This window comes from Oncorhynchus clarkii, chromosome 22 (assembly GCF_045791955.1).
Source record: "Oncorhynchus clarkii lewisi isolate Uvic-CL-2024 chromosome 22, UVic_Ocla_1.0, whole genome shotgun sequence".
Lineage (NCBI taxonomy): Eukaryota > Metazoa > Chordata > Actinopteri > Salmoniformes > Salmonidae > Oncorhynchus > Oncorhynchus clarkii.
The window spans coordinates 24,233,510-24,261,239 of NC_092168.1; the positions used below are offsets into that span (position 1 = coordinate 24,233,510).

Consider the following 27,730-nt stretch of genomic DNA (forward strand, 5'->3'; position numbering starts at 1 on the left):
TTATCATCACAGACAAATAACAAAATCAATGTAGTCAAAAGGGGAGGAAATTAATATTGACTTATTTTAAGACTAAACCACAACCCCCACCACTTCTAAATTTCTACATCATCTTCATCATCTTCTTCATTGTCATTGTCGTTCCTTAGAGGGTGTCAGGTGGGCGGTCACTTCCTCCTCTCCACAGGAAACAGGAAGTGGTCACAGCTAGTCGGTCAGCGAGCACTCTGATGTTATTGAGCACTCTGACAGCGTGCGCTCGCGTGTGCTTCCCTGCCGCTCGCGCGTGGTGATGTAATTAAGCATGTCAATGGCGGTCACCACCCCGAATACCATCTGTCTAAGACAGGGCGAGCCATCCTCCATGTCTTAACAGAGAGAGAAAGAGAGAGGGAAGAGAGATTGTTATTACTACTGAGATAACAGACTGTGACGAAGGTTTGTGACGAAAGGTGAATTAAGAGCAGTAGAACCACATCAATTATGTTAAATTACTTCTCCAAGTTCAAGATTTGGTAGATGGGAATGTTTTCCACAAAGGAAGTTAGAAACTAACTTCCCAAGCTCTTTATCCAAGGATGCAATAGTTGACAATTACGCCAAATCAAACCAATCGGTTTACAAGAAGTTATGTAACTAGCTTCCTGTTTTCGAGAGACAGGGTTCGAGTTAGGCCCCAACGAGAGTTTCCAGTATAACATTTCTAGTGTTGATTCAGGAGTTAAATGAATAACCAGTGTTGAGTGTGTCCGTTTTACTCTGTTGAGAGTAAAACATTGCCATCAAACCATACCCAACATTTCCCAGCATGCTCTACTGCAGCTAGATTTTTTTAAGGATGTTTTTTAAATCTGTGCTTTTGCTATGTACAGTACATTGACTGAATGATTGATTAATCTTATGCTACACAAAGATAAATAAAATACATTTTTCTAAACTAATCCAATCAGTTAGATTTATTGCACCCGTTAGTTACTTAAATGGTTGTTCCAGTTTCAAATGGTTGAGGTAGTTTCCTTTATCAATGTTCCTAACTCTGACAGTCATTATAAATACAAGGCTGCAGGTGAATACAAATTCTAACTGTTAGATGTCTGAACTCTGGCTGGATTCCAATGAGAATTACATATCATTTTTGCAAGCCAGCATAATGTGACTAAATCAAGGCCATCAAAGTAAGGCCTTATGATATATGTAACATATTGTCATAAAGAGTTTCATTTTAATGATAACATTAGCCTACAGTAGGAGCTCACTTGGTGAAGTCCACAGGACTGAAAAATAAATAAATTCGACAACCATGTATCTGTAATTAACAAATTCAGTCATGGGTGGTAACTCTACGATTCACTCGAAAAGGCAAAGCACACTGGGAAATTATGTTGGGTGTGTGGCTTAGTGGGGCCGTGGCTTTCAATTACAGTTTTTCTCAATTGCTAAAACACTAAAACCCATTGGCTGAACAAAGTTCTCAGTTGCCTGGACTCATTTAGCTAATTATGCAGTCTGTTGTCAATACCTTAAACCATTTCACATGGTAAAACACAATTTGCAGATCTCACTTAGACATTTCAGCAAAACTCTAAACACATTCTCATTCTCAAAACACATTATGCACTATAATGCACATGTCATCCATAATGGTGAACACAAGTGGCAACAATGAAATACAAATAGATGTCATTGATTGAACACAACCACTCAAAATTGATTTAACCTGTTTCAAATGATGCAACACAACCAATATAAGCCAGTTCAGAGAGCAAACAGGTTGTTGAAGGTGGGAAGGATAAAGTTTGAGAATGGATAGAAGAAACAATGTGAGGACGAGTGCGTATGCGAGGAGGAGGGAAAGAAAGAGGAAGACAAAGAGTGGAAATATCTGATGAAATTCGAGCAACAGACCATGTTCTTGTCCATGGACTGACAATGAGGGAAGCAGGACTCAGAGTGCAACCCAATTTGAGCCGATGTTCTGTGTCCACCATAGTAAGGACATTCAGAGAAGAGAACAGGTACAGTATACTACTGTATTTTTGTAATTGCAAATTTACTGTACTACACTATATGCAGCTGTTTCAATAGACATTTGTAAAGTGAATCACTGTATGTATTGTACTGCATGAATATGTTTTGTAACTGCACAACTACTTTTTGTAGAATTAAAAGGCTGCCACATGCAGGTGGAAGGACAGCTATATTCACTCGGGAGCAAGAGGCCGTTATAGTTGGCATGGTCCTTCAAGATAATGCAATACGACTCGAAATCCATATACGAAATCCAGGGACGAGTGATACAAGACAACACACACTTCCAGGGAATCGACAGTGTGAGCATTTCCACAATTGACTGTGTCCTCCATCGTAACAGGATGCAAATGAAACAAGTATACAGAGTACCTTTTGAGCGCAACTCACCAAGGGTGAAAGAACTGCGAGCTCAGTATGTGCAAGTAAGTGTACATTCAGAAATATTTACTGTAATCCAGATTGTCTACAGTACTAACACATACTATGTGAATGACATTACTCTTCAGTACATACAATGTATGTGAATCAGAAGCCTAATTGTACTCTACAGTATAGCACTGTCTCTGTACGACTTACAAAATCCTGCATACAGTATATTGTATTTCTACACAGACAATATTTGACTTGGAATCCTTGGACAGACCCCATGAGTTCATCTTTGTCGATGAAGCAGGCTTCAATCTAACAAAGAGGAGAACGAGAGGCCGAAACATGATTGGACAGCGGGCCATTGTTGAAGTCGCTGGTCAACGAGGTGGCAAAGTCACAATCTATGCTGCTATCAGCAACCATGGTGTTCTATGGTGATCACCATGTTACACTCTGGCCATATAACACCAAGCACCTTCTAAGATTTATTGCCAATCTAAGAGATTTGAGCAGCAGGTTCAAGAGCAGCAGGGTCAAGAGCTAAATGAGAATCACATTCCCACCTATGTGATAGTGTGGCACAATGTCAGTTTCCACCGAGTTGCTCAGGTAAGGGAATGGTTTAACATCAATGGTCAGTTTATGAACTTGTACCTCCCTCCATACTTGCCTTTCCTGAGGAGTTTTTCTCCTCTTGGAGATGGAAAGTGTATTATAGACAACCCTACACCAGAGTAAATCTGCTGCAAGCCATGGATTTAGCCTGTGGTGATATAGGTGAGGAATCATGGCAGGTCTGGATACGGCACACAAGAGGCTTATTCCACCATTGCCTCAGGAGGGACAATATAGCTTGTGATGTCGACAAAGTGCTCTGGCATGACCCAGCCCAAAGACAAGAAGAAGCACATTGATCACATGTTTACTTTGATTTTTGTCTCTTTTAGTATTGTATACTGTAGTACAGTGCATTGTAGGCTGTATACTGTACAAATTGTGTGGCCCTGAACATTGTGCTTTCCATTTATTAACAGTACTGACTGCTCAATAGATTTTGACTGGTTGCAGGTTCATATCAACAAAGAACAAGAATTACAGTATCACAGAGACAAATGACAAGTTTGTGAGATGCAGGGTACAGTACTGTAAAAATAGGGGTACAAGGAGGAGGAAGAACAAAAAACAAAATTACAAAGAGCAAAGCAGAGTAGTAATTTCTGATCAGTTTTGAGCTACTATGATAGAACATGTTTTCATTCATCAAAAGATAATGACGGAAAAATATGAATATTTTTTTAGATTAAAAATGTACTTCTTCCTGAGAATTGTATGCTTTGAACAATGTGTTTTCTATTTTTCGGGGTATTGTTTACTGACTGATTGAGAGTGTATATCATTTTGATCACTTTGTTTATGATTTGAGAGCAGTGTTTGATTTTGAACACAGGTAAAACTGTTTTGAGGCGAATGTTTCATTTTGCAAGAGGGGTCAGAGGTTATGTAAATAGTGCTTGAAGATGAGGTTTTGTGTTAAATGTTTTCGGGAAATGGAGCAAGGTTTCAGAAATTGTGTTTTAGCAATTGAGAAAAACGAATCATTTTTGGCCACCCAAGAGTGGAAGAGGTCTACGGTTATGTTGATTCAAGTTTGAGCACATCTGCTGCCAGTTCTGATGTATGTACTGTAAATGCTTACATAAGAGCATGTCGCAATAATGACTTGTAAATATTTAGACACACAGGCCTCTTGGTGTAATGGTAAAAAATACAATATGAGGTGTTATTGCATAACACTGAAAGTGTTAATTCCCTAACACTGAATAAGTGTAACAGTGTCAGCACTAAGCACAGTGTTCATTTAACGCTCAAAAGTGTGGACCCATATAGACACTGGCCAGGTGATATATTGAATACTGCTGATTTAACACTGGAGAAGTGGCGGTCTACCAATGAGTATAAACTAAATCAATGTTGAAAGTTCTTTGTCTTCTGATGAAGGTGTGGTGGTGGGTTGACAAAATTAGTATGACCTATTAAGCAAAGTCCCCTCGTCTGTCCTTACACAACAGTCTGAGTATTGCATCACCATCTACTGGTGGCCAGGCACCTCCAGGCACACAGTCACCAAAACCCCACCGGTGGACTTTGACAACCAACACACACCTTGTTGACCTAGTAGACCACAACACTGCCAGGAAACAAAGCTGATGCAACAGGGCCTTAGAGCAAGCTAATCAGATTCATAGAGAAACATGGGAAAAACACCAGCGAGGGAAAACAACCGCCATGTTGCCTCTGGCTGGGAGAGGGGCTGGTCACCTTCAACAGAAGAGAGCAGGGCTGCATTCAGTGCGTTTTTACGTTCTGGAACGTTCAATTGAACAGACAACGGTGCTGTACTTAACAACCAATTGAAAAACGGGGAGGGTTGTGGGTTGGAGAACGCTGGCCACTGCCCTTTAAATACGTCACTCATTGCTTCAAGCCTCACCTCGCCAAACCCACCAAACGGGCGCAAACGTTCCTCAATGTCTGTTCAGGAACGTAAAAGAACGTTTTAGGGAAATGTGTCGTTCAGTACAAACCGTTCCGCAACGTAGCAAATGTTCAGGCGAATTTAACGCACCTCAGGTGTTTCTAAGACGGTTCGTCTCTACTGTCTGACAGAGGTAACTAGCGGTGGTAGAAAAGGACAGAAGGAGCAAAGTGGGGGCTATAAAAGGAGGGAAGAAAAAGATGGCATTGGTGAGAAAGATTTATTTTAAAGGAGCGAGAGGAAAAATAGGATGAAGCAATACAAGAAGAGTAGGAGTGTGATAAGAGGAAGTGAGAGTGAGAAACAGGAAGACAGAAAGATGGGAAGATGAAGGTTGATAAAAGAGAGGAAGGAGGGGTAAACTTACATTGGATCTGCTCATGCACCACCAGGGCAAAGTGATCTGTCTCCAGGATACGGGACAGCTTACCCAGGTTATCTGTCAGTCGCACCTGAGGACGACACATGACAATTAGGAAACCCTACTCAATGATGACCTTTTTGTTTGAAAGCTATTTGTTTAGGAGGTTACGGTTGAGTCGAAGTATAAGAGCATATAGGTGAGGTGACCAACCTGTTTGAATTGTTTGTAAAGCACCTTGGCGACAGGGTCAGAGGCCTTGACCTTCCCAGCCAGTACTGAAGACAACATATTGCCCAGGGTAACCATCCCTAGGATCACGCTACACAGACAAAGATAGAGAGGATATGGTCATTATTATTATTATGACAACTGACTACAGGCAATGTTTTTTCAATACTTATCAATGTTTTGTCAATAACAATACTAATCAATGTTTTGTCAATAACAATACTAATGTTTTGTCAACATTTGGCACATGGCCTCTATGGCAACCAGGTAACTAGGGTAACCAGGTAAAATCGTACCCGGACTCGTCAACGACGGGTGCCTGGTCGAAGGCCTTCTCCTTGAGGATCTTGATGGTCTTCTTGATGTTGACTGAAGGCAGCACAGTGAGGGGGGAAAATAGGTTTAGACCCTGCAGACTCAGGTTCCACCACCAGGGTTTGGACACCATCAGGTCTTCTGGGGTTAGGAAGCCCTTATCACACATCCAGTTATCACTCAGGAACTTAGACCTGGGGGGGTAGGGGTTACAACTGGGTTAGAACTGGGTTAGAACTGGGTTAGAATTGGTCCTACTAAAGTTAAATCCCTGGTACCCCATAAAAAACCTTAGCAATTCTCCTTCTCCCCAAACTTAACTCCCCCACATTATCCTTTTCCCCTCAACCTCCCTCCTCTTCCACTCATCCCCTCTTCTCTCCCTCTCTAGTTGCTTACATGTAGTTGCGGATGGAGTCAGGCAGGATGACGACACAGCGCTGGCCCTCCTTCAGCTCTGTGGCCATTCTAACTGCTGCAGCCATGGCCGTACCTGAACTACCTCCTACACTTACAGACAGAGAGAAAGAGAGAGAGAGAGAGAGAGAGAGAGAGAGACACCGAGAGAGAGAGAGAGAAAGAGAGAGAGACACCGAGAGAGAGAGAGAGAGAGAGAGCGAGAGAGAGAGAGAGAGACAGAGAGAGAGACAGAGAGAGAGACAGAGAGAGAGACAGAGAGAGAGACAGAGAGAGAGACAGAGAGAGAGACAGAGAGAGAGACAGAGAGAGAGAGCTAGACCATACAGTACTACACAAAGACACACACTATTAGAGAATTATGATTTTTGGGAGCACCAGTCATTGTGTGTGACGTCAACCTACCGCAGAGAAGCCCCTCCTCCCTGATCAGCATGCGTGACATGGCAAAAGACTCATCGTCATTGGACTTATACCACCTGTCAACTACCTGCAAAAGAGAGAAACATTCATATGCATTCTACCATAGCACTCAGATACAACATACAGTATGTATAGATGATGAGTCATTTACCTTCCACAATTTGAACACACTTGAGTTTGAGCTGTCATACTGTATATTATTGTAGATCTTACTGTATCCAGAATAGAAAACCCAGCACTACCACAGTCTCACACACAGCTCATCTCAGGAGGTCACTGTCACACACTCACAGATCTGTCTAGTACAGTAGGGATGAAGTCGTATCCGATGCCCTCCACCTCGTACTGGGTCTTATCTGTTTTGTTCAGCTCCTCTGGCTCAGCCAGTATAGAACCCTCAGGGTCCACACCCACGATCTACACAACACAGAACAACAATGTTAACTAACCATTACATCAATGGGCCAAAATAACACGATAATAAATACATCACACACAAAGGTAACGCAAAGGCAAGTGAGGCAACTGTTTGATCTTTACTTTATCAATTTGAGATACATGTTATGGCTTTATTTATCAGTGGCTGGATTAATATTCTTTTAGGATCCAACTTCATGGCTTAGCTCAATACGTTACACTACATGGCCAAAAGTATGTGGACACCTGCTTGTCGAACATCTCATTCCAAAATGATGCCCATTAATATGGAGTTGGTTCCCCCTTTGCTGCTATAACAGCCTCCACTCTTCTGGGAAGCCTTTCCACTAGATGTTGGGACAATGTTGCAGGGACTTGCTTCCATTCAGCCAGAATAATATTAGTGAGGTCAGGCACTGATGTTGGGCGATTAGTTCCAAGTTCCAATTAATGCCAAAGGTGATTGTTGGGGTTGAGGTCAGGGCTCTGTGCAGGCCAGTCAAGTTCTTCCACACTGATCTCAACATAACATTTCTGTATGGGCCTCGCTTTGTGCGTTTCACCTGTGTGTATTTTGGTTTAATTAGCTTCCCTATATGTAGTAGGTTGACCCGCCCTTGTTTTGTGCGGGATTGTCTTTTGTTAAGTGTGTACATATTAGGTCGTGGTGTATGTTATTTTCTATACTGTGGTACCACCCTGTGGTTTTGGGTTGTCTGGTATAGTGTCCTGCGCCCTGTATTGTATTGGGCTTATCAGTTTGGTGTGCAATAGTAAACACTTTACTCCGTTACTCTCTCTCTCTGCGTCTGATTCCTGCACACACACCTTGTCCTGCGTGACAGAGACGTTGATGCTCCTAGATGTTTTGCCTTCACAATAACAGTACTTACAGTTGACCGGGGCAGCTCTAGCAGGCCAGAAATTTGACGAACTGACTTGTTGGAAAAGTGGCGTCCTATGACGGTGCCACGTTGAAAGTCACTGAGCTCTTCACTAAGGCCATTCTACTGCCAATGTTTATCTATGGAGATTGCATGGCTGTGTGCTCGATTTTATACATCTGTCAGCAACGGGTGTGGCTGAAATACCCTGTGGGTCTTAAATTGACGTTGTTGCCTTAAACGTTCAGCTAAATGAATTTGGAATTGTCTCTCCAAGACAAAGAACACAAGGCAGGGCAATAACATGCAAGTCAGATTGCCTTCTTACAGATGTTGGGCATTGTGTTTGTGACTCAGTGCACTACCTTGATGTTGGGGCATCTCTCCTTCAGCTTGCGGGCGATGCCAGTGATGGTGCCACCGGTGCCAGCTCCTGCCACCAACATGTCCACCTTACCTGCAAGAGCAGAGTGGCGCAGAAAAATTTGTCTATCAGCACAGTAGTACGAAAAGGGTATTCTTCACTCAATTTCTCTATCGCACACACACATACCATCACACTGCTCCAGGATCTCCTCGGCAGTGGTGTCGTAGTGGGCCAGGGGGTTGCTAGGGTTACGGTACTGGTCCAGGATATGAGAGTTGGGAATCTCATTCTTCAGACGCCAGGCCACGCCCACGTGGGATTCCGGCGAATCAAAGCGGGCGGCGGTTGGGGTACGCACGATCTCCGCCCCCAAGGCTCTAAGCACATCCACCTGAGGAACACAAGACCAGATTACAGTTAATTACATAACAAATGCCTACGCATGGACACACAGACACACACACAGACACAGCAGCCTCACCTTCTCCATGCTCATCTTCTCAGGCATGACGATGATGCAGCGATAGCCTTTAACTGCAGAGGCCAGGGCCAGACCAATACCTGCAGAGAGAGAGAGAGAGAGAGAGAGGACAGGTATAAATACAGGTGTGAATACCTGCAGGTCATGTCAGCAGTACAGACCATACTGCACAACACAGGGCTGCAGTAGATCCTAATGTCAAAGGTAGGCTGGGAGGTCTCAGTGATCACACCAGGCAAAACTCATTTTAAACGCACACACACGTGTACACACTTGTATAGGCATACTCACACAAAAAAAAAAACACAAACAAAAATCCTTTAACTGGGGTGTAATCTGTCTGTTGTGAGTCATATAGCCAGTTCCACAGAGAGGGCCTTGTCGGTCTGTCTCTCTCTCTCATGCGTACCTGTGTTGCCAGAGGTGGGCTCGATGATGGTGTCTCCTGGTTTGAGGATCCCATTTCTCTCTGCATCCTCCACCATCCTTAGACTGATACGGTCCTTCACACTGCCCCCTGCGTTAAAGAACTCACACTTGGCCACTACACACACACACACACACACACACACGTGTGAGGAAATGTTGAATTATGAATATGTACTGCGCTGGCTCATATTATCGTTTACAATTTAGAAAACACTTAAGATCAATTTAGAAAACACTTAAGATCTTTTAATACCACAGAAAAGACTCAAACTAAAATCCCACTATGTACAAGTTAACTATAAAGCCCCTCAACAACACAAGGGATTACAGTAGAAGTTGCCCCAGGCATGGGAGGGGGGGGGATCATGGGAAGAGACTGAGCCCCCATGAGCCGATTTGGAAAATTAGGGGGGGGGGGTCGTCCAAAGGTCCGCACACATACCACACCCACTCTCCCTTTCACACGTACACAAGTACAATAGCCGATTGGCACAGATTCCAAACTGCCCCACATCCACTATAGACAGCCAAAAAGTACATCTGAATCACGTGAAAATCCATGGAAGTACCATGGAAACAGGCCTCTTTGTCCCACTAAGCCATGTGAATCAACCAGAGATGGACTCTAAACAATCAGGCCCATAAAAAACACTCACTGGCGAGAGGGGAAAGATTTAGACCGAGGACCGTGACATGGTTCACATGCGGTGAACTCAAAACCGCCCCGACATGGAGGGTGGTACCAAACGGCACTATTATTAAGTCTAGTATTATCGTACTTTACCGGTCATTGGTCAACTGTACCAGTCAATCAGAGAAAAAACAAGGGTCTGTCTGAGCTAGTCGCCGGGCAGAATAACTGGTCTTTAACAAGAACAACAGATGCTACTATGTAATGACGGGAACATTTCCCTCAGAATCGACCTCCTGACTTCCCAAGACTTCCCAAGCCTTGTGACTGTCACAATCCTGCCTAGTGGCACCTGATACAAGACCTTGCCCCTCTCCTGCCACCCCTCCCACCCCACCTTGCTACAGTGGCCCTAAGGTCACCTATTCCCACACAGCAGAGGGTCTTTCAGGTGACCATACCCCCCTCCACCCAGAGTGGACTAACCTACTTCAGACATGACCTCTACCATCATACAGTGAAGCCTAGTGGACTGTAATGTCAGGAAAGGTGATGTGATACCCTTACGTTTACTTTGAAGTAATGACAGTATAACAAAGGGTAACCCTTCACAGCTAAACTGTACTACAGGAGGAGTCTAGAGAGCCTCCTCTACCTCCTCTTGCACTCTTCTTTGGTCAATGATTTAATTCTCCCTCACTTCTATTTTATCCCTGTGTCTTTATTTCTTTCTCATCTCCATTCCTCCTAACCCTCTCTCCATTCCTCCTAACCCTCGCTCCATTCCTCCTAACCCTCGCTCCATTCCTCCTAACCCTCGCTCCATTCCTCCTAACCCTCGCTCCATTCCTCCTAACCCTCGCTCCATTCCGCCTAACCCTCGCTCCATTCCGCCTAACCCTCTCTCCATTCCTCCTAACCCTCGCTCCATTCCTCCTAACCCTCGCTCCATTCCTCCTAACCCTCGCTCCATTCCACCTAACCCTCGCTCCATTCCGCCTAACCCTCGCTCCATTCCGCCTAACCCTCGCTCCTTCCTCTCTCTCGATCCCTCCCTCTTTGTCATGTCCTCTACTACTGGATTTATGGATTTATGCTTTAAAACATATAACTGCTCTGGGGAAGACAGCTGATCGCCCACAATGTGTAAATCAAACACACTCGCACAGTTTTTTTTGGGGGGGGGACAGAAAATGTGAGTTAAAAATGACACAGCCAGATAAGTTACTGTATTTCCATCACGTTGACACAAACAAGGAAGTGCAAATACAGACATTGCCTTTATCTGGTTGTCTTCTGGCTATTGTCAATATGCTTAGTGGGTGCCGTGCTGTGTGTGTTGACTGTGTGTCATGCCTTCAAGGTTGACTGTGTGTGTCATAACATGACTGTGTGTGTATGTGTAAATACTCACAGAGTTCACACTTAAGGCCGAAGGCTTTGGGGATCTTGTTCATGCGGACCAGAGGTGTGTCTCCGATCTTCCCGAGGATGTTGGGTAGAATGCTGGGAGCTTCAGTCCTGAGAGGCGTGTATGGGATGGAGACTCAGTTAATATACACAGAGAAAACATGGATCATTCCCAAATAGACAAGGAAACAAGGCAACAAAAACAAATCAAATTGTATTTGTCAAATGCTGTAAGTGCTGTTATTTCGAAGACGAAACGTCTGGGAGCAACAACGGCTCAGCCGCAAAGTGGTAAGCAACACAAGCTCACAGAACAGGACCACTAACGTCAGCACAAGAACTGCTCGTCAGGAGCTTCATGAAATGGTTTTCCATGGCCGAGCAGCCGCACACAAGCCAAAGATCACCATGAGCAATGCCAAGCGTCGGTTGGAGTGGTATAAAGATTGCCGCCATTGGACTCTAGAGCAGTGGAAACGCGTTCTCTGGAGAGATGAATCACGCTTCACCATCTGGCAGTCTGACAGATGAATCTGGGTTTGTTGGATGTCAGGAGAAACGCTACCTGCATGAATGCATAGTGCCAACTGTAAAGTTTGGTGGAGGAGGAATAATAGTCTGGGGCTGTTTTTCATTGTCCGGGCCCCTTAGTTCTAGTGAAAGGAAATCTTAACGCTACGTCATACAATGATATTCTTGACGATTCTGTGCTTCTAACTTAGTGGCAACAGTTGGGGAAGGCCCTTTCCTGTTTCAGCATGACAATGCCCCCGTGCACAAAGCGAGGTTCATACAGAAATGTTTTGTCGAGATCGGTGTGGAAGAACTTGACTGGCCTGCACAGAGCCCTGACCTCAACACCATCGAACACCTTTGGGATGAATTGGAACGCCGACTGCGAGCCAGGACTAATCGCCCTACATCAGTACCCAACCTCACTAATGCTCTTGTGGCTGAATGGAAGCAAGTCCCTGCAGCAATGTTCCAACATCTAGTGGAACACCTTCCCAGAAGAGTGGAGGCTGTTATAGCACCAAAGGGGGGACCAACTCCATATTAATGGGCATGATTTTGGAATGAGATGTTCGACCAGCAGGTGTCCACATACTTTTGGTCATGTAGTGTATCTTCTTGAATGTTGTTACAGTTTTGTAATTTGGAAACTTATGTAATTTGGCTACTTTTGTAACAGGGTAACCTCTGTATCATGAAATCTTTGGGACAGAGAGTTTTGTAACATGGTACTGTATAGCCTATGGATTCTGTTTGTCAGTGAGACAAACAGGCCTGTGCATGTGGCAGGCAGCGCTGAGTTGTTGATGCCTCATATAACAACATATAACAACTTACATTTATTGAGTGGAGAGACTACAGTGTCAAACAGCCAGACTGTGCCAGAGAAATGCACACGCACATACCCTTTTCCCTAGGCCAAAATGCCAGCTCACTTCAGTGTTGCTGGAAACAATCCTAAAACTGCCATGTCATGGTGAAACACCAAGCCTCTTTTACCCTTCCTCATTCCTGGGTCCTCTCTGTGGCTCTGGCCCTTTCAGGTGTGTCATTATGCAGGAAATGGAGCCAGGCTATATATCAAATTCTTGCAAGTCAAAACAACATCCTGTTTTTAATGTCGTTGCTCAACAAAACGAGAGACATAAAAGCACATGGGGCTGGGTTATCTTGGTTCTTTTTTCCCCCTTTCAGGTGAAGCAAGCTGGTGACTATATCTTATCTTCACAAGGGAAATTAGTGGAGTCAGTGAACTATGTGAACTATACAGTGCATTCAGAAAGTACTCAGGCCGCTTGACTTTTTCCATATTTTGTTACGTTACAGCCTTATTCTAAAATTGATTAATTCAAATAAAAATCCTCAATCTACACACAATACCCCATAATGACAAAGCAAAAACAGGTTTATAGACATTCTTTGCAAATGTATTAAAAATATAAAACACATACCTTATTTACATAAATATTCAGACCCTTTGCTATGAGACTCAAAATTGAGCTCAAGTGCATCCTGTTTCCACTGATCATCCTTGAGAAGTTTCTACAACTTGATTGGAGTCCACCTGTGGTAAATTCAATTTAATGGACATGATTTAGAAAGGCACACCTGTATATAAGGTCCCATAGCTGACAGTGCATGTCAGAGCAAAAACCAAGCCATGAGGTCGAAGGAATTGTCCGTAGTGCTCCGATATCTGGGGAACGGTACCAAAGCAATTCTGCAGCATTGAAGGTCCCCAAGAACACAGTGGCCTCCATCATTCATAAATGAAGAAGTTTGGAACCACCAAGACTCTTCCTAGAGCTGGGCGCCCGGTCAAACTGAGCAATTGAGGGAGAAGGGCCTTGGTCAGGGAGGTGACCAAGAACCCAATTGTCACATTTTGACAAAGCTCCAGAGTTCCTCTGTGGAGGTGGGATAACTTTCCAGAAGGACAACCATCTCTGCAGCACTCCACCAATCAGGCCTTTATGGTAAAGTGGCCAGACGTGAGCATCTCCTCAGTAAAAGGCACGACAGCCAGCTTGGAGTTTGTCAAAAGGCACCTAAAGGACTCAGACCATGACAAACAAGATTCTCTGGTCTGATGAAACCAAGGTTGAACTCTTTGGCCTGAATGCCAAGCATCACGTCATGAGGAAACCTGGCACCATCCCTATGGTGAAGAATACTGGTGGCAGTATCATGCTGAGGGGATTGTTTTCAGTGGCAGGGACTGGGAGACTAGTCAGGATCGAGAGAAAGATGAACGGAGCAAAGTACAGAGAGATCGTTGATGAAAACCTGCTCCAGAGTGCTCAGGACCTCAGATTGGGGTGAAGGTTCACCTTTCAACAGGACAATGACCCTAAGCACGCAGCCAAGACAACACAGGAGTGGCTTTGGCACAAGTCTCTGAATGTCCTTGAGTGGCTCAGCCAGAGCCTGGACTTAAACCTGATCGAACATCTCTAGAGAGACCTGAAAATAGCTGTGCAACGACGCTCCCCATCCAACCTGACAGAGTTTGAGAGGATCTGCAGAGAAGAATAGGAGCAACTCCCCAAATACAGGTGTGCCAAGCTTGTAGCATCATACCCATGAAGACTTTAGCCTGTAATCACTGCCAAAGGTGCTTTAACAAAGTACTGAGTAAATGGTCTGAATCCTTATGTAAATGTGATATTTCAGTTTCTTATTTTGAATACAATTTCTAAAAAACAGTTTTTGCTTTGTCATTATGGGGTATTGTGTGTAGATTGAAGAGGAAAACATTTGTTTTTATCCATTCTAGAATAGGGCTGTAACGTAACTAAATGTGGAAAAAGTCAACTGGTCTGAATAGTTTCCGAATGGACTGTAGGTGTTCAAAGAGGACGGAGGATCAGCAGAATATGTGTAAATACTCTGGTTCTGCTATGGAGATGTGACTCACAGTTCAGAGTGGCAGTGAGGGGACTCTACGGAAGACCCGCCCAGTTTCCAAGTGCATTTGCTGGGCAAGTCAGGACGGATCCACTGCCTCTCCTCCACGCCTGCGACTGCCTTCTCTAGATTGTTCTCCCCCTCGTTCCCGTTCACGCGTCCATTCTGGGCCTTATGGCCAGCACTGTCCTCGTTCACTTGAGCAGATCCATTCATGGAGAGCTTGTGGCTGTTCAACATGGCTTCTCCGTTGACCTTGGACCCCCCTTTCAAAATGGCAGCCACTTCGTTGGCTTGTGCGTTGCTGAGCTTGGCTGCGTTGGGGCAGACGGAGGGCTCGGCGCCCACAGAGTCCGTGCTGGAGAAAACCGACGACATGACTCACCTGAGAGAGAGAGAGGACAGAGAGAGAGAGGAGACAAATAGTAACTGAAAGATTATCAAATGATTGTAGTAAAATGTACTACCCTTCTCAGCTAATATGCAGATCTATGAAAAATAACACACACCCAATGTGGTTACATTCCGTATATTTATACATTATTACCATTCCTGTCCTTACATAACAAGGACAAGCCAGGATATGTCCAGGTGAATACTGCCAGGGAGAATAGAATGCTCCCCCAACAGGCCTACACACCGCAACCCAGACTTTCACACAGGAACCTATATATGCTACACACTGCAGAGACTAGAGTATAAAGCACGAAACCTCGGTCTCTGCCGTTGGGTCTCTTTTAAAAAGGGCCGATTAGCCTAGCTCTGCATACACAGCAAACTGGATGCAGTTTATCACAGTACCATCCGTTTTGTTACTAAAGCACCTTATACCACCCACCACTGCGACCTATATGCTCTAGTCGGCTGGCCCTCGCTACATATTCGTCGCCAGACCCACTGGCTCAAGGTCATCTACAAGTCCATGCTAGGTAAAGCTCCGCCTTATCTCAGTTCACTGGTCACCATGGCAACACCCACCCGTAGCACACTTTCCAGCAGGTGTATCTCACTGATCATCCCTAAAGCCAACACCTCATTTGGCCGCCTTTCGTTCCAGTTCTCTGCTGCCTGTGACTGGAACGAATTGCAAAAATCGCTGAAGTTGGAGACTTTTATCTCCCTCACCAACTTCAAACATCTGCTATCTGAGCAGCTAACCGATCGCTGCAGCTGTACATAGTCTATCGGTAAATAGCCCACCCAATTTTACCTACCTCATCCCCATACTGTTTATATTTATTTACTTTTCTGCTCTTTTGCACACCAATATCTCTACCTGTACATGACCATCTGATCATTTATCACTCTAGTGTTAATCTGCTAAATTGTAATTATTCGCCTACCTCCTCATGCCTTTTGCACACAATGTATATAGACTCTTTTTTTTCTACTGTGTTATTGACTTGTTAGTTGTTTACTCCATGTGTAACTGTGTTGTCTGTTCACGCTGCTATGCTTTATCTTGGCCAGGTCACAGTTGTAAATGAGAACTTGTTCAACTAGCCTGCCTGGTTAAATAAAGGTGAAATAAATAAATAAAAACCAGATACACACGACTTATCCTGATTACTCTGTTGGATAACAATGACAACTCTCCCTTTCTGTACGGCTTGAACAGACAAGTGTTAAGGTTCTCTTCTTCCTCTTCCTCTGAAGAGGAGGTGTAGCAGGGATCGGACCAAAATGCAGCGTGGTTATCTTCATACATCTTTAATAAAGATAATGACAATACAAACCAATAAACGTAACGTGAAAAACCTAACCAGCCTTATTTTTTTTTTATAAAAAATAATTTATTATCATCAATACCATTCATTCTTTACAACTCAAACTTTCCATACAAACTCAAATAGTGGTATTTTAATTTAAACAAAACAAAAACCCCAAACAAAACCTCAGGGGAGCATCTTCCCTCCCCGTCATCCTACAAACTACCTTTCCCTATCTCCCCGTCCCTAATCTATCCCCTTACAAATCTAAATGACACCCAGCCCTAAACCCCCCTTCCACCTCTCCCGGGCAGCATGCTGCCCCCACTTCCTCCCCTCCCTCTTCATCCTCCCCCTCAAATCTCCTTCCACCCTCCTCACTATCCCTTCCACCCCCCAATCTCTCCCTGTCTTCACCATGTTCTGCCTGGCTTCCCACAGCCCCCGTTTAAAGAGACTCATGAGAAGCCAGAGCAGAAACCTGTCCCTATCCGTCCCTCTCGCTCTCCCTACACCTCTCTCTAACCTGGCCCACGTCAATACAAAATCCCCCCTTACCAAACCTAACAACACCCGTGCCCTAGCTCATACTACTCCGGCAAAGGCACAGTCCCAAAAGACATGGCGCACAGTCTCCTCCCTGCCACAAGAAGATCTTGGACAGGTGGGGGATTGCACCAAACTATACCGGTACATGATGGAACGTACCGGCAAGCACTTATGGAGGCTCAACCAATTCAGGTCCTTGAGCCTGTTGTCCAGACCCCGCGCCTGCACTCCCTCCCAGACCACTTCCGAGATGCCCACTACAGGCGCCGGACTCCCTGCCTTTCTGACCTCCTCGTACAGGTGCCTGTGATCTAAACCTACTCGGGCAACTTCAACCTCAGGGTGCTCACGCAGCCACTTGGCCGCATGACCAAAGTGCCACGGCAGCTGTTCCGCCCGAGGACCCGTGTTAGACCACACCATTACGCTTCTCGCCTGATACGAGAAGAACACCCGCAGGAGGTAACCGGACGGGTGTATCACTGGATGAGCAAGCTCCGTTAACAAGAAAGAAACAAAAATTGCGTCCAGCTTGAGGGGGAAATGTGGTACCCCCCTACCTCCCTCCCCGATGGGACAAAGCATGCGTGCCCTGGCGACCCACTCGCACCTGCCACTCCACATGAACTGAAACACAAGCCTCACTAGAGGCCTCCTCAGACTAGCCGGCAATGGGTAGATGTACGCCAAATACAAAAGAGACGGCAACACATCCACCTTTAGAACCAGGACTTTGCCCATAAAAGACAAATACCTAGCCTTCCACATTGCTAGCTTCCTCTGTACCACTGCGATACGCATGTTCCAGTTTAGCGTCGCTGAGCCAGAGGTCTCAAAATGGACCCCGAGAATCCTCAGGGCCCCCTCACAGAGAGATAACCCCCGGGCACATCCGTTCTACCGCGCCATCTTCCGAAAAACTTGACGGAAGACTTTGCATGGTTCAGAACTGCTCCCGACGCTCGGGTGAAATCCCCAAAGATGGCAAGGGACCTTGTCAGGCACGAGTCCTTGCACAGCAGCAAGGAAGTGTCGTCGGCGTACTGCGTCATCTTAACACGCAGCCCACCACTTCCAGGGATCAACAAGCCTTCCACCCCTGTGTCTGCCCTAATGGCAGCCCCCAGAGGCTCCATGTACAGAACGAAGAGGAGAGCCGAGAGTGGGCACCCCTGCCTGACCCCAGACGAGAGGTCAAAAACGTCACCCAAGTGACTATTTACACTAACTCGGCACCCCGCTCCGACATATAATGTACGAATCCATTCTATGAACTTCTCCCCAAATCCTAATCGACCTAACACTCTGAATAAAAATGATCTATTCACGCGATCAAAGGCTTTCGCCTGATCTAGCGCTGCTACCATTAAAGGCAGTCCTCTATCTTCAACCCAAGCGATGGAGTCCCTGATTAACTGTAGGTTCCATCTAATAGAGCGGCCCTCTACCCCGCACGTCTGATCCTCATGGACGACGTAGGGAAGGGCTGTGCGCAACCGGTCTGCTAAAACCTTTGCAAGTAGCTTGTAATCTACACACAGCATGGTCAACGGCCGCCAGTTGCCAAGGTCTGTTACTTCCCCCTTCTTATATAAAAGTGACAGCACACCAACAGCCATTGATCCCCCCGGGACCCCCGTCTCAAGGATGGCCTTCAAGACTTCGAGGACCACTGGTCCAAGTATACCCCAAAACTTGAGATAAAACTCAGCCGGCAGCCCATCTATCCCAGGCACCTTCCCTTTTCCCATCCTCCTAAGAGCGCTCTCAACCTCTTCTAGTGAGATCTGGGCCTCCATCACTTCTCTAATGTCCTCCGGCAACCGCCTGGACAAGTGTTCTAAAAACACATTTCCCTGCTCTACATCTATTTCCCTTTCCTTAAATAAGCCTTGGAAATGATCAGTTGTCACCCTGACCATATCCTCTGGTTCTCTAACTATACTACCATTTTCTTCCCTAACGCCATGCATTACCTTCCTACTCTGTCTGGCCCTAACCGACTTAAAGAACATAGCAGAACAAGTCTCATTGTGTTCTAGAAAGCCACTATGCGCACGCTCCAGGAAAGCTCGAGCCTTCCGCTCCTGCAACTCCCTGAGCTGCGCCTTTAGGGTTGCGGATCTCTCCCAGTCAAACGACCCGCCGAGGTTGCCTGCCTCGTACTCGAGTTCAATTAACCTTTGGATACGATCCACCTCCCTCCTCTCCTCCCTTTTTTTCCTCTTGCAATACCCTATTATAAAAGCCCTAATCCTCACCTTAACTAATTCCCACCACTCTAACACCCCCTCACACATGGACCGGAGACCCTCAAGCCTCCAAAAGAAACCATAAAACCCGTCAACAAAAGCCTGCTCCTCCAGCACATCCCGATCTAGCTTCCAGTACCCCCTACCAAAGAGGCAGACTGGCGACCCCACCTGCAGGAGCACCCCGTCGTGATCCGAAAAGAAAACAGGCAACAGCCGCCCAGACAACTTACCCAAAGACCTGGGTACAAAAATATAGTCGAGCCTCCGCTCAACCCCCCTGGAGTTGCGCCATGTAGGACCGTCCATTTTCGGAGTAGTGTGCAGACCACCATCTACCAGACCATGGCAAGCCATTAGCCTGGCAATGGCGCCTGCACTGCTATCCCCCCCTCTTCCTAAATCTGTATTAAAATCCCCCCCTATCACTAATTTCCTATTTGTGACACACAGGGGCGTCAGACAGTCCACCATCTCCCTCCTGTCTGCCACCACCTGTGGTCCATACACCACCACTAATCTAAAATTACAATCCCTTATCGTGACATCCACCCCTATAACCCTCCCCTGCATTACCACAAAAGAATCCTCCACTTTAACCTCCCTGTGCCCACACAAAATCCCTACCCCCGATGAGTGCACCCCCCCAACACCCCAAACCGACTCCCCCTTGTCCCACTCCCTCTTAAACCTATTAACATCCCCTCCATCCCTCAGGTGAACCTCCTGTAAAAAACAAAAATCAAACCCCACACCCTCCAAATAACTAAAAACCGCCCTCCTCTTAACACAATCCCTTAAACCCCTTACATTTAAACTAACAAAAGTAAAATCAGACCCCATGAAAGAATAAAATAAAAACATGTAATACACTCAAATTCTAAACCCAGACAGAAAAAAACAAAAACAGGAGACTCACCCGATGCTCCCCTGCTCCATATCTACCGGTGATAACACCATCTGTACTCCCAACATCCCCCCCTCTTCCTCCATCTCACCAACCCAGGATGCAGGAATAGTGTTTGGCTCCGGGGTGCCCTGCACCCTGGGTCTACCCCCACAATCCTCCCCCTCCCCAGTGCTGCAGCTGGATTGGAAAAAATTCGGGGAGGCTGAGTCCCCAAACAAAAAACTCCCCACCTCCTCCTGTACCCAGTCCTGAGTCCTGTTAGGTGTGTCCCCACCCAACAGATATTGAGAGCCTGTGGAAACCAGCAGCAACCCAGAGGTTTCTCCCACCCCCATCACTCTCTTGGCCATCCCCTCCCTCTCACTGTCGGCCAATCGCTCCCTCCTCTTCATTCTCTTCTTTGGTGATGACGGCAGTGGAGAGATACCACCCCCCCCCCCCCCCCGCCAGCTCCTCCACCATACCCCTCATCTCTTCCACCAGGGCACATTCCCCCCAGTCCACTTGCTCTTCCACTGTCTCCTTCTCCACCACTCCTCCATCGCTTTCTTCTCTCTCATGCTCCTCCACTCGGTTGCCTTCTTCCGCCGCTTTTCCTGGTTCTCCTACTCCCGTGCCTTCCGTTTCCTTCTCTCTTCCTTCCGCCGCTTCTTGCTCCTCCTCCTTCCTTGTGGCCTTCCCCTCTGGACCTGTACTCTGATCATGAGGCGTGCTTCCTTCCCCTCCTCTTCTTCCCCCATCCCCCGCCCCTGCTCCCCCCCCAGCCGCAGACGTATATGACCGCTGACGGGCCGGGCACCCCCGCCACAGGTGTGCTGACGAGCCACACCCATGGCACGTCTTAGGCTTGTCACAATCCCTCGCCTCATGATCCTCAGATGCACAAAATCTGCATTTTCTTGTACTGCATGAGGCGAATATGTGACCGTAGGCCATACAGCGTCTGCAAAATGGGGGCTGACGTGCATAAAACAACGTCCCCCTGTCAGCCCCTAGGGAGAACATAGCAGGAGGATGGAGGTAGCCACCGTGTCCCTTTGGGTCCTCTCTGAGGAGGGCCTGGAAACCTCTCCTCCCATTCCAAAACCCAAGGGAGTCTTTGAGGTGCCTTGCTGAGGAGACGTTATCCATATATCTCCCCAGAAAAGCCCTCACCTCTTCGTCCTTAACGTAAGGGTTGTAAATGTTGACAGTTACAACCCTAAAATTATTCTTCGCCAGGCTTGTTATTTCGTAGTGGCACATCGGCCTCTCACCTCCCACTGCTCTTGCCCTTCTCAGGATATCATCGTGTTTTACCTCTGTATATAGTGCCACGTCGTATGCTCCCTCCAACGAGTTGCCTTGGAAACAAAACACGTCCTTCACCGTCAGCTTTAGAATCCCCATCAATATTATCCTTCCAAAAGATTCCCGTCCTAAAGGCTCCATCTCCTTTTCCTTCCAAGCAAACCTAATCGTGTTAGCCAGCCCAATCCCAGGGACCGACCGTGTTGATGTATTTAGCACCATCTCCGAAAGGAGAATGGCGCTCGTTCTCTTCTCTTCCAAAACAAGTGAAAAGAAAAAAACAAATGACTGAGCCCTATCTGGTGCAACAAACACAGAGACAGGAACAATCACCCACAAAACACTCAAAGAATATGGCTGCCTAAATATGGTTCCCAATCAGAGACAACGATAAACACCTGCCTCTGATTGAGAACCACTCCAGGCAACCATAGACTTTTCTAGACAACCCCACTAACCACAATCCCATAACCTACAACAAACCCCTAGACAAAACACACCACATAATAAACCCATATCACACCCTGGCCTGACCAAAATAATTAAGAAAACACAAAATACTTAGACCAGGGCGTGACAACAAGCAAAGTACTTCTGAAATTGCAGTCTTCTCAGGGATTGCAGGTGGGAACAATCGTGTAGAAAGCCTAACAGGTCAAAATGGACGAAATGTACAGCAACTTTGACCAAACAAAGGTCCAATGTGGGAAACAATGCTCTGTCCAGGGTTCATTAGTAAATTATGTTCATGCTCAGCTGGATTGGCCATCTGTATTCAACAGCACTAACATTCAAGAGCAATAAAACAAGCAAAACTCAATTGTATCATTTTAAGGCTCTTGCATTTCTCTGAATGTTTTAAAAGCCTTCACATCCCTACTCTCGTGACTGACAGACCATGACATGTGATAATCTGTAATCACATATAAAACAAAAGGGTCCAGGAAAGTAAGACATTCTTACTAAGTTGATGGAGTTCAAACTCAGAAATCGAGATCATCTCATACAGATCCCAATGCACTTAACATTTTCTTAGCTGGCAAACACCCAATCGCCTACTAATCTCATTACAACCCCCCTCGAGGTCTCTGATCACTACTTTTTCCCCTTTTCTGTCTCCCTCTCCTCCAACCCCAGCCTCTCAGCCTCTACCCTGATGGTCATGTGTCGTCGCAATCTTCGCTCTACTGATTCTGCCGCGTCGAACCTACTATCCTCCCTTTCCACATCCTATGACTCGCATTGTACCTTTTCCTCCCGGCCGGCTCGGCCCTCCCATCTGGTTCCGTGGCTGAGTGACTCATTGCGGACTTACAGAATAGGGCTGCGGGCAGCTGAGTAAATATTTAGAAAAACTCAACTCTAATCATCTTTTCTGTGGAGGACTTTGTCAACCACTTCGAAAAGAAGGTTGATGACACCCGCTCCACAGTCACTCCAATTGAATTCACTGATCCCACTCACACAGAACTACCCTGCGCCTTGACCTCTTTTCGCCGCACTCTCCCATTCTTCACTTCCCTCATACACTCATCACTGACCACTGGCTGCGTCTCCTCTGACTTCGAAATGGTCCGATGTCGCTTCCCTACTCAAGAAACCAACACTCAACCCATCTGATGTCAAAAACTACAGAACGGTACCCCGTCTTTCTTTTCTTTCCAAAACACTTGAGCGTGCTGTCTCTGACCAACTCTGTCACCATCTCTCTCATTACGAACGTCTTGAACCTAACCAGTCAGGCTTCAAGATGGGTCACTCAACTGAGACTTCTCTTCTCTGTGTCACGAAGGCTCCCCCGCACTGCCAAAGCTGACCCTCTCTCCTCTGTTCCCATCCTTCTAGATCTATCCGCTGCCTTCGACACAGTGAACCATCAGATCCTTCACCACTCTCTCAGGGCTGGATGCCTCAGGCTCTGGATTGCATCCTACCTGGTAGGGCGCTCCTACCACGACGTGACGTGACGTGGAGAGGACCTGTGTCTGCAACACATATTCTCACTACTGGTATTCCCCAGGGCTTGGTTCTATGTGGTGACACACATCTCTGCATGACTGGCAGATATCTCAGCTTGGATGTCGACCCACCACCTCAAGCTCAATCTCAACAAAATGGAGCTGCTCTTCCCTCCTGGGAAAGGCCTGCCCGCTCCAAGACCTCTCCATCAAAGTTGACAACCCCACAGTGTCCACCTCCCAGAGTGCAAGAACCTTGGTGTGACCCTGGACAACACCCGGTCGTTCTTTGCAAACATCAAAGCAGTGACTCGTTCCTGCAGGTTCATTCTCTACAACATCCGTATAGTATGACCCAACCTCACACCGGAAGTAGCACAGGTCCTAATCCAGCCACTTGTCATCGCCCGTCTGGACTACTGCAACTCGCTGTTGGCTGGGCTCCCTGCTTGTGCCATCAAACCCCTGCAACTTATCCAGAACGCTGCTGCCCTCCTGGTGTTCAACCTTCCCAAATTCTCCCATTTCACCTCGCTCTTCCGCACAATCCACTGGCTTCCAGTCGAAGCTCGCATCCACTAAAAGACCATGGTACTTGCCTACGGAGCAGCAAGAGGAACTGCATCTCCCTACATACAGGTTCTTCTCAAACCCTACACCCAACCCAAGTACTCCGTTCTGCCACCTCTAGTCTCTTGGCCTTTCGTGAACTACAGTACCACTAGCACTTGACTCCTTTCCCTCTTATTATCTCTGACCTTCCTGATAGCTACTTTATTGAGGGAAAATGTACTTACTATGACTGTGATATGTGGTTGTCCCACCTAGCAATCTTAAGATGGATGCACTAAGTGTAAGTCGCTCTGGATAAGAGCGTCTGCTAAATAACTCAAATGTAAATGTAATGTAGCAACATCGGAAAACAACCATAGAGATGGTCCACAGCTAACTCCAGCTCTGGGTGATGATGCAAGAGGAGCAAGGTCACCTTCACAGTGCAGATTATCCTGTCCTTTAGCTTACGACTACCCAGCAGGTAACAAATGGTTGAGTCAGCATTGTTTCCTTGTTATTTCAGGATACCCTTTCAACATTGCATCAACACTGCTATTAGGATGAATTTATAACCCGAGTCTATATGTGTTTTTGTTTAACACAGGTTAACAGAAAAAAGTCAAATGTTTCTACTTTGTTTCTAAAGGTCCAATGGAGCCATCTATCTCAACATCATATCGTTCCTCTGTAACAATTAAGTACCTTACTGTGATTGTTTTGAATTAAAATTGTAAAAAATAAATAAAAAAAAGCTTCTTAGCAAAGGGCAATTTTTCAAGCAAGGACTGTCCGTGAGTGGTCTGAGTGGAGAGGGAAAAACTGAAAAAATAACAAATATTCTTGGCAGAGAGGTTTGGAACGTGTTCTTATTGGTCTATTAACTAAACTACCGCATGGTGATGTCACCATGGAAGGCCAAATCTCCATCCCACCAAAACAAATTCCAACTTCATAGTGTGGAAATAGATATAAAACACAGAGAAATGTGTTTTTGACTGCACTGGGCCTTTAAAATGTCAGATTGTGTGGGTTAACAACTCAATCAAATATCTATTATCACTGGACAGTGGTCCGACATCTTTTCCTGTGAGTACAACGGCACTGAAAGGGTTTGGTTTAAACAGAAGTAGCCTACCAAAGCTGCTGGTTAAGTTGTTAACAAACAGAACACAGCAGCTTCTCCTCTGCCTGGCTGAACATAACCTATTCTATGGTGATCTTTTTGTGTCTGTAAAATCTATTATGCGATAAATAGCGGAGGAAATGCCTTTATGGGCAAATGGATATAATAACCATCATATCGAAGTAAACTTGAAGTCACGCGATGACATGGTGTGTGGTCCTCCCACTACCACTCAGAAAAACATGCAACTTAAATTAGGCTACAGATTAAATAAATGATGATGAACTTCACATGGTGGTGTAAGTGAACGGTATGAGCTTGATGCTCCTTTCCAATAAATGTTGAGAGTCTTGTTCTGGTGACATGATGATCAATGATCAACTGCAGTTTTGACAAATAAAAACATTCTTGCTCTTATCCATAATATTTTCATGTAGACTGGCCTATCTGCACAGCCTACACACACTGTATCTGTGAGCTGTTGGCTAGAGCACATGTACCAAGACCAGAGTAGCACATTTATTATTTAATGCAACAGTTTTTTGCAAAACTATTGGTAGAGTTGAAAATGAAATGGAAACACATTGAACATTAGATTCTTATTCGGTTCATGAAAAAGTACATTTTGTGTGCACTACATCATCACATACTGTTTTGTATCTGCAACAAGTCAGTTTGGTAGAAACAACACTGGCAGGAAAATGTGCAGATTTTGTTTGTGCAGATTTTATAATATTTGCAAGAAAATCTGTTGCCAATTGGATGGAAACCAAGCCAGTGACTACAAATGTTCTCTTTAAAATGTATGCCAAACAAATACATTGATTTCAAAGTTTACTTATGCCTAATATAACAACTCTACGCACAAGGACTACTTCGAACAATTTACACACAAAATTTCACAAAACACTGGAAGAACTGTGTAGATGCAAAGTGTGGTAACAGAATTACAGTAAAATCTCCCTCAGTTCTTTGTGTCCACATTTTCCAAAAAGCTTTGGGGGGTGGTCAATGCAAATAGTTTGGGTAGCAATTTAATTAGTTGTTCAGGAGTCTTATGGCTTGTGGATAGAAGCTGTTAAAAAAGCCTTTTGGGCCTAGACTTGGCGATCCGGTACTGCTTGCTGTGCGGTAGCAGAGTGAACAGTCTATGACTAGGGTGGCTGGAGTATTTGGTCATTTTTAGGGCTTTCCTCTGACACCGCCTGGTATAGAGGTCCTGGATGGCAGGAAGCTTGGTCCCAGTGATGTACTGGGACATATGCACTACCCCCTGTAGTGCCTTGCTGTCAGAGGCCAAGCAGTTGCCATACCATTTATGATTCTAGTTATTGATTATAGGTTTAGTGTCAATCTGTTCAAGTGTCAGTCATCTATTCAGCATTAGATAAAGTGGACAGACAAACCTGTAATAAAGTGCACAGACAAACCTGTGGAGACTAATCTATTAAAAAACAGTTAAGTAACATTAGACCTAAAGTGTAAATTCTGACATCAAATTGATAGCTGCTATTATGTATCCTTTCTATTGTAGGCCACACTTTTCCCCCTTCCGTCGTAGGCTACTAAATTCTACACATCTTCCATTCACCAGCATGTCAAATTATACTTTTTGTTAGGCTCCAAAATGTCGTAAGAGATAGATGATGCAATCGCCGCATTTTACAATGAGGAGGTTCGTTTATCTGGCCCGAGTTACCCTAGTGAGAGGAGTTTATCCCGGGTTAAAAGTGATTGCATTCGTTTTGGAAGGTCGTGAACCAGGTGTTCCGCTCTGGCGGATAGCGAAGACGCCTAAAAACAAAAGTGACGAAACTAATTGTTATACAAGCAAAAGTGATTGCTTTTGAAAAATACGCTTTTATCTGCCTTCCCAATGAAAACTAGTTTGAAGAGACAACATTTATTTCGTGGAAAAGAGATGTTTGTTTCTGGACGATGCACCATCTGCCTTGTTGACACCATGACCAATCGGCGCAGATTACCGTTTGATATGAGATAGGCGCTCCTCCCTATCTTGACGGGACATTGCCCGGTTGATCCCAAACCAGTGTAATAGGACTCCACCATTGTCCCCGTTGGCGCAACCTTGGCGCGACTGATGATGCTACTGTAAATGGTATTTCATCATGTTTGTTCATGTCACTCAGTTGTTTCAGATGGTCAAGTCACTCTAAATGACACCACACAATCAATGAGCCATATAACATAACACTGTAATAGATTAGAAAAAGTAGGAAAGAGACAGAGCGCTATGATGTTCAAGCGCCACACGTGAGGAATGATGGAGTGTTCTGAATCAGTCAAAAACAATACTCAAAAATAAAAATTCTAGGGTTATTAATATCGTTCTTTGGTAGTAACATTGATGTTCACTCACCTTTGAGTTAATTAGGGAAGCTAGTGGTGATGTACCGATATGTGATCCAATTTCAAAGGTCTTTCGTAGAATGCGACTATTTTAGCATTGCCAGCAGCCCAAGAGTGACAACGGTCCAATCTGATTCGAGTGTATTTGTTTGGTGTGTGCGTTGATTGGCTACCGTGGGGGCTTTTGTCGGTCTTGCTCTTCCAATCAGAGTTTACACATTTGTCGGGCCTTTGCGCACATAAGACGCAAGATAGATCTACCAGAGATTTTAGAAAAGGAGGAGATAAGAAT

General features: G+C 45.5%; 1 protein-coding gene across 1 annotated transcript; it reads right to left on the minus strand.

Moving 5' to 3' along the window:
- Window positions 1-27,730, minus strand: LOC139380670 (cystathionine beta-synthase-like). Its single transcript, XM_071123587.1, has 14 exons — window positions 27,449-27,730; window positions 14,733-15,107; window positions 11,307-11,413; window positions 9,242-9,376; window positions 8,833-8,912; window positions 8,538-8,742; window positions 8,350-8,441; window positions 6,975-7,100; window positions 6,666-6,750; window positions 6,243-6,348; window positions 5,825-6,037; window positions 5,511-5,619; window positions 5,304-5,388; window positions 1-368 (listed from the first exon to the last, which is right to left on the minus strand). Exons 2-14 carry the CDS (start codon window positions 15,098-15,100, stop codon window positions 208-210), a joined length of 1,872 nt encoding a protein of 623 aa, XP_070979688.1. The 5' UTR covers window positions 15,101-15,107; window positions 27,449-27,730; the 3' UTR covers window positions 1-207.

What these genes read in the sequence shown, in the direction of transcription:
- LOC139380670 (XM_071123587.1), bottom strand. Translation starts at nt 15,100, where the DNA reads ATGTCGTCGGTTTTCTCCAGCACGGACTCTGTGGGCGCCGAGCCCTCC. An exon ending in AGAAGATGAGCATGGAGAAG is followed by an intron (nt 8,743 to 8,832) that starts GTGAGGCTGCTG and finishes TGTGTTCCTCAG; the next exon opens with GTGGATGTGCTTAGAGCCTT. An exon ending in AGAGATGCCCCAACATCAAG is followed by an intron (nt 7,101 to 8,349) that starts GTAGTGCACTGA and finishes TGTGTTGTGTAG; the next exon opens with ATCGTGGGTGTGGACCCTGA.